The 12,757-nt window shown below is 34.4% G+C and overlaps 1 protein-coding gene across 2 annotated transcripts in view; it reads right to left on the bottom strand.

Annotated features, from left to right (window-relative positions):
* RNF113A (ring finger protein 113A) overlaps positions 1–12,757 on the bottom strand; it is a 33,292-nt gene that overhangs the window by 15,684 nt on the left and 4,851 nt on the right. Inside the window, exons 2-3 of one of the 2 annotated variants that reach the window (XM_025046053.1) lie at positions 10,505–10,834; positions 10,348–10,416 (exon numbers count right to left, since the gene is read on the bottom strand). In XM_025046053.1, the coding sequence (XP_024901821.1) occupies positions 10,358–10,416; positions 10,505–10,834 (389 nt within the window). In that variant the 3' untranslated portion in view covers positions 10,348–10,357. The remainder of the gene's footprint in view (positions 1–10,347; positions 10,417–10,504; positions 10,835–12,757) is intronic. The other variant, XM_015589445.2, reaches the window with a different exon arrangement.

Genomic DNA, 12,757 nt, shown 5'->3' with positions numbered 1-12,757 from the left:
TTTCGTAATGGTACAATCAAATATTACTTATTACAGTTGTAAAATGCTTTGTAAATACACTGCCCTTACATTTGTTAGAATGTATACTTTCTGATCACATTTTAATTTTGACACTAAGGCAGAATTAAGCTTCTTTAGGTGAAATTATGTAATATTTAATTTTTTCATAAAGATTAATATCTTACAAACGGGACTTTTTTACATTTCTTTTAATTATATCTATCTATCTATCTATCTATCTATCTATTTATTTATTCATTCATTCATTTATTTATTATGATGACATTGGTTAACGAAATTCAGTAAGTTTCAAGTATACAATTCAACAGTAAGGCATATATATATATTACATTGTGTCGAACAGGAATTTGAACCAGACTCATCTACATACATGTGCATGCTTCTAATTTGTCCTGACACTTGACTTTTTTGCATTTTTCCTTTGTTGTACTTCAGTCCCTGTTGTAATCTGGAATGCAAAAAGAACTTCTGGGAAGGACGTAGTATTACTTTAAAAATTATAAATAGGAATAGAGTCATCATTCAGTGGCTAAGGATAACTGAATTCAATTTCACTGATGTTTAAATTGTTTAATGTCCTGTCCTTCAGAGAGACCGACATTTGGCATTTAATATCTGGGATTGCCGGTGAAGTGAAAGGAAAGATGAATTCTAATAATGAATCAAGCCAGGAACTGAAGGAGGCTTTGCTTCTTTAACTTGTTTTATAAGATCAGTTGTTTCAGTGAATAACCACGTTGTAGTGAAAGGAGGAATTGTATGTTGCTTGTGAGATGCAGAATGACATAGGAACTGCCAAAATTCCTTTCATTTATCATGAATTCCAGAAAGAACTTTTGATCAGAAATATCATATTCTATTTTTTTTTTCTTAAACTAAACACTATTCATTCTTTAGGGAACAGCATTCTAACTTTACTCGAAGTTTCAAATGGAATCATATCGCATGATTGTAATCGAAAAAAATAATGTGTAAATAGCACCTAAGACTCTTAAGGTGGCTTTACCAAGTTTAAATTCAACTTTGTGTCTCTAAGCAAGTCCATACATTTACATTTAAAATAATTATTAATAGGTATGTAGTTACACCATTTTATTATTTATATTTTTTAAATCTTTTTTCTTCTTCTTAAAGAAGACTCTTTAATATTTCTTGTAATACTGGTTTGGTGGTGATGAACCTTTGACTTTTTCTTGTCTGGGACAGTTTTGTATTTCTTGACTTGGGTGGTATTACGCAGGCAAATGATAGGCTATAAAACAAGCCTCAATAACTTTAAAAGAACTGAAAGAATAGAAGTATATTCTCTAGCTACAATGGATTGAAATTAGAAAGCAATAACATGAGAAAAACTGGCAAATTTGTAAGTATGTGGAAATTAACATACTCTAAAACAATGAGTCAAAGAAGAAATAGAATGGAAATTAGAAAATACTTTTTGATGAATGAAAATGAAGACACAACATACCAAAACTTATGAGATGCAGCAAAAGCAGTGTTTAGAGTGAAATGCATATCTGTAATGTTTACATTAAGAAAAGAAGAAAGATCTCAAATTAATTACCTAACCTTCCTCTTTAAGAACCTGGAAAGGGAGGAACCAATTAAACCTAATCCTAGCAGAGGGGAGGGAATCAAAAGATTAGAGTAGAAATTAAGGAAATGGAGAATAGAAAAGCAATAAAGAAAATTAATGAGACTGAAAGCTTGTTCTTTGAAAAGACAAAAAATCTGGCAAATCTTTAGCTAGATTAACCAAGAAACAAAAGAGAAGACTCAAATTACAAGCATCAAAAATTAAAGAGGGGTCATTACTGCTGACTTTATAGAAATAAATGAATTATAAAGGAATACCATGAACAACTGTATGCTAACAAATTAGATAACTTAGGTGAAATGATAAATTTATAGAAATACAAACTATGGAAACTGACTCAAGAACAAATACATAATATGAATGAATAGACCTATAACAAGTGAGGGGACTGAATTAGTGGTAAAAAAAACAAAAAACAAAAAACAAAAAAAACTAATATACAAATAGCCCTGGTTCAGATGGCTCTCTGCTGAATTCTATCAAACATTTAAAGATGAATTAGTACCAATACTTCACAAACTTTTCCAAAACATAGAAGAGAAGGGAACATTTCACAACTCATTTTATAAGGCCAGTATTACCCTGATATCAAAATTAGACAAAGACATGACAAAGACATAATCTCTCTTATGAATATGGATACAAAAATCTTCAAATGCATACTAGCAAACTGAATCCAACAATAATACACCAAGATCAAGTGTAATTTATCCTAGTAATGCAAGGTTGATTTAATATCCAAAAATCAAATAATGTAAGACACTATTTTAGTAGAATAAAAACAAAATCCACATAATCATCTCAATAGACACAGGAAAAACATTTTATAAAAACACACTACTCTTTCATGATAAAAACACTTAAACTCAGTATAGAAGAGAACTTCCTCAACCCTCCCCGCCCCCCCAAAAAGAGCATCTATGAAAACCTCACAGCTAACAGCATACCTATTGGTGAGAGACTGGATGCTTTCCTCCTAAGATCAGGAACAAAACAAGGATGTCTGTTCTCATGACTGCCATTCAACATAGTACTAGTGGTTCCTGCCATGGCAATTGGTCAAACAATGAAATAAAAGGCATCCAGATCGAAAAAGAAGAAGTAAAACTATCTCTATTTCCAGATAACATGATCAGCTACAGAGAATCCTGAGGCGTTCAGCATGGTTACAGATCAAGATCAAGATTTAGAAATTAATTGTATTTCTATATACTTGCAATGAACAATGTGAAAATGAAATTAATAAAATGATTTTATTTACAATAGCATCAAAGATAAAATATTAGGAATAAAGCTAATAAAAGAAGCTCAGTACTTAAAATGTGAAAACTAAAAAGCATTGCTGAAAGAAATTAAAGGTTAAAATAAATGGAAAAGCATCATTTGTTCATGAATTAGATTAGTATTAGTATTAATTAATATTGGTAAAATGGCAATACTACCTAAATTGGTCTACAAATACAATACACTCTCTATTAGAATCCCAGTTTATTTATTTGCAGAAATCGTCAAGCTCATTCAAAAATTCAAAAGGAATTGCGAGAGATCCAGGATATCCAAAAAGTAGGAGGATTCATACTTCCTGACTTTAAAATTTACTACAAAACAATAGTAATCAAGATTTTGTGGTACTGGCATAAGGATAGACATAAGTGAATGGAATAGAATTGAGAGTCCAGAAATAAACCCATGTGTCTATGGTCAACTGAATTTTTTACAAGAGTGCCAAGAATATTCAATGGTCTTTTCAAGGAATGATGCTGGGTCACTGGATAACCACAGGCAAAAGAATGAAATCAAACTTTTACCTCATACCATATAAAAAAATTAACTCAAAATTGATTTAAATGTAACTCAAAGATTTAAATGTTAAGAGCAAAAACTATAAAATTCTTCAAAGGGGTAAACCTCTCTGACCTTGGATTTATCAATATATTCTTAGATATGATACCAAAATATGAATAACAAAAGAAAATGAATAAACTGTACTTCACCAAAATTAAAATCTTTTGTGCTTTAAAGACTACCAACAAGGAAGTAAAATGAAAGCTCATAGAATGGGAGAAAATGTTTGCAAATTATATATCAGATAAAGGTCTAGTATCTAGAATATAAAAAGAACACTTAAAACTGAAAAACCAAAACACAAACAACGCAATTAAAAAATGGGAAAAGGACTTGAATAGACATTTCTCCAAAGTTGATATACAAATGGCTAACGAGCATATGGAAAGATGCTTAATGTTATTAGTCATTAGGGAGGTGCAAATCCAAACCACAATGGGATATCACTTCACACTTACTAGGATGGCTATAAAAGAAAGGGGAAAAATACAGGTTTTGGTGAGGATGTGGAGAAATTGGAACCCTCTTATATTTCTGGTGGGAATGTAAAAGGGTGCAGCCGCTGTGGAAAACAGTTTGCCAGTTCTTCAAAAAGTTAGACAGTATTACCATATGACCCAGCCATTCTCCTCTTAGATGAATACTCTGAAAACAGGTACTCAAGTAAATCAAGAACTGAAAACAGGTACTCAAGTAAATCTATGTACACCCATTTTCAGAGCAGCACTATTCAAAATAGCCAAAAGGTGGAAAATGCACAAATGTCAATCAACAGATGAATCGATAATAAATTTTATATACATACAATGGAATGTTATTCAGCCTCGAAAGGAAATACTGATACATGCTACAGTGTAGATAAACCTTGGAAACATTATGTTAGGTGAAAGAAGCCAGACACAAAAGATTACATATTGTTTGATTCTATTTACATGAAATATCTAGAATAGCTAAATCCATAGAAACAAAATGCACATTGGTGGTTGCCTGGGGATGCAGGAAGGACATAATGAGGATCATTTGCTTAATGGGCATGGGGTTTTCTTCTGGGGTGATGAAAATGTTTGGGAACTATTTAGAGGTGATAGTTTCACAACACTGTGAATGTACTAAATACCACTAAATTGTTCATTTTAAACTGGTAAATTTTATGTTACATGAATTTCATTTCAGTAAAAAAAACGTTTTTAAAAAGGTTAAACAGTTAACATTTGACTTAGCATTTCCACTCGTAGGTATCTCCCCAAGAGAAATGAAAATGTATGTCCAAACAAAAATATGTAATGAATGTCACAGCATCATTATTCATAATATCTAAAATGTGGAAACAACCCAAATGTCCATCCACTGATGAATGGATAAACAAAATGTAGTATATCCATACAATGGAATATTACTCAACCATATTAAGGACTATATTGATACATGCTACATGGATAAACCTTGAAAACATGCTAAATGAAAGCAGGCAGTCACAAAAAGGCCACATATTATATGATTCCATTGCTAAGAAATGTCCAGAGAGGCAAATATAGAGACAGAAAGGAGATTAGTGGTAGCCTATGGGGGTGGGGGATGAGGGAGAATGGTGGAGAGTGACTGCTAATGGGAATGGGTTTCTTTTGGGGATGTTGAAAAGGTTCTTGAATTAGTGGTGATGCTTGCAAACCTTATGAATATACTAAAAGCCACTCAAGTGTATACTTTAAGATGGTGAATGTGATGTCAATTTATATAATATGTGAATTACATCTCAATAAAGTTGTTACAGAAGAGAGTAAAAGGAAGCTGAGAAAGGAAAGATATTAAGCAGACATTATTTTTGGTTTGGTGAGAAGGAAGGAGAGTGAAATAGCTAAAGAGGAAGGCTGGGTCAATGAAAAAAAGCAAGAGAGTGATTATCATAAAGTCAGCACAGTGGTTACCTGTGTGCTTGTGAGGGGGAGGGATGACTTGGAGATGATACATGAGGGGCTTCTTGAGTGTTGCCAGTTTTGTATTTCTTTTTCTTAATGGTACAATCAAATATTACTTATTACAGTTGTAAAATGCTTTGTAAATACACTGCCCTTACATTTGTTAGAATGTATACTTTCTGATCACATTTTAATTTTGACACTAAGGCAGAATTAAGCTTCTTTAGGTGAAATTATGTAATATTTAATTTTTTCATAAAGATTAATATCTTACAAACGGGACTTTTTTACATTTCTTTTAATTATATCTATCTATCTATCTATCTATCTATCTATGTGCATGCTTCTAATTGGTCCTGACACTTGACTTTTTTGCATTTTTCCTTTGTTGTACTTCAGTCCCTGTTGTAATCTGGAATGCAAAAAGAACTTCTGGGAAGGACGTAGTATTACTTTAAAAATTATAAATAGGAATAGAGTCATCATTCAGTGGCTAAGGATAATTCAATTCAATTTCACTGATGTTTAAATTGTTTAATGTCCTGTCCTTCAGAGAGACCGACATTTGGCATTTAATATCTGGGATTGCCGGTGAAGTGAAAGATGAAATGAATTCTAATAATGAATCAAGCCAGGAACTGAAGGAGGCTTTGCTTCTTTAACTTGTTTTATAAGATCAGTTGTTTCAGTGAATAACCACGTTGTAGTGAAAGGAGGAATTGTATGTTGCTTGTGAGATGCAGAATGACATAGGAACTGCCAAAATTCCTTTCATTTATCATGAATTCCAGAAAGAACTTTTGATCTTCTGATATAAGTATTGCTGCCCCAGCTTGTTTGTGTGTTTGTTTGTTTCCATTTTCATGAAACATCTTTTATCATCCTTTTGAGTCTGTGTGTTTTTCGATATGATGTGAGTTTCTTGTAGGCGGCATATGTAAAGGTCTTGTTTTCTTATCCATTCAGCTACCCGTACTTTGACTGGAACATTTCTATATTACATTTACAGTAATTGTTGATAGATATGTAGTTACTGCTATTATATTATTCAGATTTTTAAATCTTTTTTCTTCTTCTTAAAGAAGACTCTTTAATATTTCTTGTAATACTGGTTTGGTGGTGATGAACCTTTGACTTTTTCTTGTCTGGGACAGTTTTGTATTTCTTGACTTGGGTGGTGATTACGCAGGTATTCCTATATGTTATACTACAAAGTTGTGCTTTATGTACTTTTCTGTATGTGTGTCTTTTCATCTCAGTAAGTGGTACCATCTTCGACTTGGTTGCCAAGGTCAAAAATCTTGGAGTCATCTTGACTCATTATCTTACACCTCATATCTAACTCACCAAGAAACCTTGTCAGTTTTACCTTCAAAATACATCCAGAATCTGATCCCTTCTCACCACCACATGGTTTGAGCCACTACCATCTTTCACCTGGATAAAGGCAAGTAGCCTTCTAACTAATCTTTCCTTTGATACTCCCGGCTCGGTTTATTTTCTATTTAGCGACCAGTTTCTTTTCTTTTTTTTCCTCCTTTCACTTGCAAGGTATTTCTTAATGAGATATAATCACATACAATGAAACACACATAAGTGTACATTCTAATGAGTTTGTACAAATGTAGACACCTGTGTAATAGACACCCTAATTAAGGTATAAAACATTTCTTCTATCCTCCTGAAGTTTCCAGAAGGATCCCTTTAAAGCCAGTATCAGATCATGTCACTCCTCTGCTCAAAACCTCTCAGTGGCTCTCCATATCTCACTGAGAATAAAAGCCCAAGTCCTTACAGTGGTTTATAAGGCTGCAGTCTGCCTCCTCCTTCCATTATTTCTCCTACTCAATTTTAGAGTTCTTGCTTCTTCCTTGAGTCTACTCCAATTGCAGTTCATCTTCAGTTCCTAGGACCTGTCAGAAACTTTCCTGCCTCAAGGCCTTTGCACTTGGTGTTCTCTGGAACTGCTCTTCTCCCAGACACCTGCTTTGTTTAGGTCTCTGCTCAAATGTCACCTTATCAGAAGAGGCCCTCCCTGAGCACTCTATATAAAATAATATTCCCCGTACCACTTATCCCCTTACCTTGCTTTACTGTTCTTTGTAGTACTTATCTCAATCAATATTATGTATATATATGTATAAATCTATTAGTCTCTCATGTAAGTTCTGTGAGAGCAGGAACTTTAGTGTTTTTGTTATGTCTGTATCTCCAGCGCTTAAATCAATCCCTGACTTATAGTGGGTGCTCAAAAACTATTTATTAAATGAATGTCCACAGCCTCCAGTCTAGTCTACCATCATGTCATCTGTAGTGCATCAGCCTAGCTGATCTCCCCATTACATGTCTGGTTCCTTCAATCCATTTCCTGCACAGCATAATTATCTTTTAAAAATTCAAATCTGATCATTTCACTTTCTTTCTTAAAACACTTTGATGGCATCCTTTTGCCTTTCAGATAAAGTCCAAAGTCCTTAATATGACTTGCAAGGTGTCTTCGTTGGCCCTGACTATCAAGCCACTTTGTCTTTTTCCTCCAGCCATGCTTTGAGTTCTTAGGTGAAACCAGTCTTTCACTTCAGGTCCTTGGTATATACTTAACCCTCTGCCTGGGATATTCTCTCTCCCATCCCCCTTCAGTTCTCAGTTTGAGGGTAATTTCCTAGGGGAGACTTCCTTCACTTCTCAAACTAGGTTAATTCCTTCAGAGTCCAGCTTCATTCTCATCTCTGCTAGCGTGCTTCCCCTCACCCCCATATTTAATTTTTTAATTTGTAAGAACAACTATTTTATTTCCACCTATGAAATGAAGTTGTACCATTTGATTAAAGGTGATAAAAACAGCTCTGACTTTTAAAAGATGTAATCATAGAGTTGTAAACAAAAAATATTTTGAGTACACCATTGATTTATGCACTTTTGTGGAGTTTGATCTCTTTAAGAATCTGCTGAATGTTATGGATCCTAAGAATAATGCTCATTTGCATGTATTTTGTATATTCTCTTAAGATTCACAGGTACTTAAAAACATGTGGAGTAGTAGATGTTATCTTTTTCCTATTCTTTCTCTCAGCTCTTTAAGACTAACTTCTTGATTCATGCCTTTAATCCCATCCCTTCTCAGTTATAGCTACCTTCTAGAACTTAAGTCATCAGCCAGCATTCTTTCCCTTTCATTTTCTTTCCTCCTGGACCCTTTCTTTCGGCTTATATAAAAGATAACAATTCAATGTATCTCTTTCTCCCCGCCCCCAAAATATGTTTACTATCTATTTAAACATAGGTAAAAGTCTAAAAAGATAAAGTCCAAAGAGAAAAGTAACCAATTCCCTAGAATCACACCATCAAAAATAAGCAATGTTACCATTTGATGACTATTACTTTAGACATTTTTATATGCAATGTACATCTTTTTCCATAAAGCTTTGTTCTAATTTTGACTGACTTTTTTTAGCATAAATTCTCAGGAATATATTTTTTTAATGAACCATTTTAATGATTATTTTGCTACTCATTGCTATATTTTTCCCATGACACTTTTCAAGAATAGTCTTTGCCTTCCATGGCAGTGTATGCTCCTATTTCTCCATCTGCCTCTACAACGTCATCTTTCCTGTTTCCTAATCGGCTTTGTCTCATCACTTAAATGCTGTTTCCTGTGCGATGCTTTTATAAGCCCCTTTCCCAGTAGGCCTCTCATGTATCTCAGGTATCCCCACTATACTTTATACATTGTTATGTAGAATATATCACACTGTGTCAAGTGAGGTTATGATTCTGAAGTCTAAAACTGGGATTGGGTTAATCCTGAGATATCATCCCATTATATTGTTTTCCTTGTACTTGTCACACTTGTCACTGTTTGATGTCCAGCTCCATGAGGACAGGGGCTGTGTTCATTTTATTCGTTAATATCCCCCATGCCAAGCACAGTGTCTGGCAGAGTAGCTGCTCAAAGAATATCTTTAAATGGATTAATGAATACAAATTAAAAAAAAAACAAACAAACCTAACTCACCATTTATTCTTGCATCTGTTTCCTGGGATTAGCTCAAATTCTAGCCTGATCAATAAAAATTTACTAATCATTTGGCCTAACTGGCCTCCCTGCCTCTTATCATCCCTCTCCCTGCAATCTGATAGCCTGCAATCATGTTAACATTTAAAAAGTCTGATTGTGTTCCCTTCCCTCAAACTCTGCTATCTCCCCATTACCTACAGAATTTGGTCAAAGCTCCTCATCTTGGATTCAAGGCTTTGGCCCCGATATCCCTTTTGAAATCTCTCTGGGTTTATTAAGTGCTGATTATATGCCAAGCACTGGGCTAGTCACTGAGGAGTTCACAAACTAGCTGGGAAGACAGGTACATGAATTAACTTTAATAGGACATGATCAGCTATATTGCAGGGTCTGTGAGGACACAGATAGTTTCAAGCAATGGATTATAAAATACTAGATTTTGGCCCTCTGCAGGTTCTGAACTGTAGTGACCAATATGGTGGCTACCAGCCACATTTCCAGTGCTCAACAGCCACAAGAAGCCAGCAGCTATCATAGACAGCACAGCATAGATCATTTCGATCATCCGTGGAAAGGGGGTTACTATAGGTACTTCAAAGAGAGCCAGGACTATTTTCCATACATGTACGCTGTAATACTAGCTATCAGTCCCTCAACCTAATTCTCCCACTCACATGCCACCCCACCTTACACTGTGGCTGGAATGTTTTTTGAAGTAGCACAGGCTCCCAATAGAGAAAATGCATGAAAGTACTTTTGTAAATTAAGTGATACAGAAATGTGATAATAATAAATAGGTTCATTTCTTTCATTACAGCTTTGGTTACTTCAAGCAAATTCTAGCTCCTTTCTCGAACTTCTCCCATTCTTGTAATTTATGCCAAAGGGTTCTGAAAAGTCACACACAGGCAGCATTTGTATCAGGTAAAAATCCAGATTATACCTACCTCGATGCTTCTACAAGCCATCTATCCAGGACCCTACTTCACCATCTGCCTTTTCCTCTGTCACTTTCCCTAGAAAGGAAGGACACAAATTAAAATTTCTAAAATATTTATTTTGAGATTGGAGAATAATGGGGAAACTATGTAATGGGAATTGGACCCTCATCGGCATCTTCTGGCAAATCAGAAGTCCCACCATCTTCTGCAGCTCGACGTTTCTCCAATTTAGAAATCAATTCTTTCGCTGGATTGAAGACGCCATTGGTCTGCTGGTCACAGACATAGCAGCGTGGCGTGGTGCGGAAATGCTGCAGTGCACAGCTCTCGCAGAAATAATGCCTGCACTTGGTGACAACTGGGTTTTGGAAGGTCTGGCGACAGATGAAACACTTGAATGGTAGTTCCTCATCATCGCTTCCTACTTCATAGTTTTCGTCCTCATAGACACCATAGCGACCCTCATCGAGCTCACGTTCGATCTGCCACCCATGTAAAATGTAGTATATCCATACAATGGAATATTACTCAACCATATTAAGGACTATATTGATACATGCTACATGGATAAACCTTGAAAACATGCTAAATGAAAGCAGGCAGTCACAAAAAGGCCACATATTATATGATTCCATTGCTAAGAAATGTCCAGAGAGGCAAATATAGAGACAGAAAGGAGATTAGTGGTAGCCTATGGGGGTGGGGGATGAGGGAGAATGGTGGAGAGTGACTGCTAATGGGAATGGGTTTCTTTTGGGGATGTTGAAAAGGTTCTTGAATTAGTGGTGATGCTTGCAAACCTTATGAATATACTAAAAGCCACTCAAGTGTATACTTTAAGATGGTGAATGTGATGTCAATTTATATAATATGTGAATTACATCTCAATAAAGTTGTTACAGAAGAGAGTAAAAGGAAGATGAGAAAGGAAAGATATTAAGCAGACATTATTTTTGGTTTGGTGAGAAGGAAGGAGAGTGAAATAGCTAAAGAGGAAGGCTGGGTCAATGAAAAAAAGCAAGAGAGTGATTATCATAAAGTCAGCACAGTGGTTACCTGTGTGCTTGTGAGGGGGAGGGATGACTTGGAGATGATACATGAGGGGCTTCTTGAGTGTTGCCAGTTTTGTATTTCTTTTTCTTAATGGTACAATCAAATATTACTTATTACAGTTGTAAAATGCTTTGTAAATACACTGCCCTTACATTTGTTAGAATGTATACTTTCTGATCACATTTTAATTTTGACACTAAGGCAGAATTAAGCTTCTTTAGGTGAAATTATGTAATATTTAATTTTTTCATAAAGATTAATATCTTACAAACGGGACTTTTTTACATTTCTTTTAATTATATCTATCTATCTATCTATCTATCTATCTATTTATTTATTCATTCATTCATTTATTTATTATGATGACATTGGTTAACGAAATTCAGTAAGTTTCAAGTATACAATTCAACAGTAAGGCATATATATATATTACATTGTGTCGAACAGGAATTTGAACCAGACTCATCTACATACATGTGCATGCTTCTAATTTGTCCTGACACTTGACTTTTTTGCATTTTTCCTTTGTTGTACTTCAGTCCCTGTTGTAATCTGGAATTCAAAAAGAACTTCTGGGAAGGACGTAGTATTACTTTAAAAATTATAAATAGGAATAGAGTCATCATTCAGTGGCTAAGGATAACTGAATTCAATTTCACTGATGTTTAAATTGTTTAATGTCCTGTCCTTCAGAGAGACCGACATTTGGCATTTAATATCTGGGATTGCCGGTGAAGTGAAAGGAAAGATGAATTCTAATAATGAATCAAGCCAGGAACTGAAGGAGGCTTTGCTTCTTTAACTTGTTTTATAAGATCAGTTGTTTCAGTGAATAACCACGTTGTAGTGAAAGGAGGAATTGTATGTTGCTTGTGAGATGCAGAATGACATAGGAACTGCCAAAATTCCTTTCATTTATCATGAATTCCAGAAAGAACTTTTGATCAGAAATATCATATTCTATTTTTTTTTTCTTAAACTAAACACTATTCATTCTTTAGGGAACAGCATTCTAACTTTACTCGAAGTTTCAAATGGAATCATATCGCATGATTGTAATCGAAAAAAATAATGTGTAAATAGCACCTAAGACTCTTAAGGTGGCTTTACCAAGTTTAAATTCAACTTTGTGTCTCTAAGCAAGTCCATACATTTACATTTAACATAATTATTAATATATTAGGGCTTAAACCTGCCATTTTTTTTTTTTTAATTTTCTGTTGCTCTCTGTTTTTCATTTGTTTTCTTTTTCCTGCCTTTCTGTGGGTTACTTGAACATTTTTTAGAATGATATTTTGACTTATTTATAGTATTTTTGAGTGTATCTCTTTAAATAATTTTTTTGAGTAATTGCTCTTTTGCT

The sequence above is a fragment of the Pteropus alecto genome, unplaced genomic scaffold (genome assembly GCF_000325575.1).
Source record: "Pteropus alecto unplaced genomic scaffold, ASM32557v1 scaffold280, whole genome shotgun sequence".
NCBI lineage: Eukaryota > Metazoa > Chordata > Mammalia > Chiroptera > Pteropodidae > Pteropus > Pteropus alecto.
Note: the sequence above shows the minus strand (reverse complement) of the source record. Positions and strands in the feature narration are given on the sequence as shown.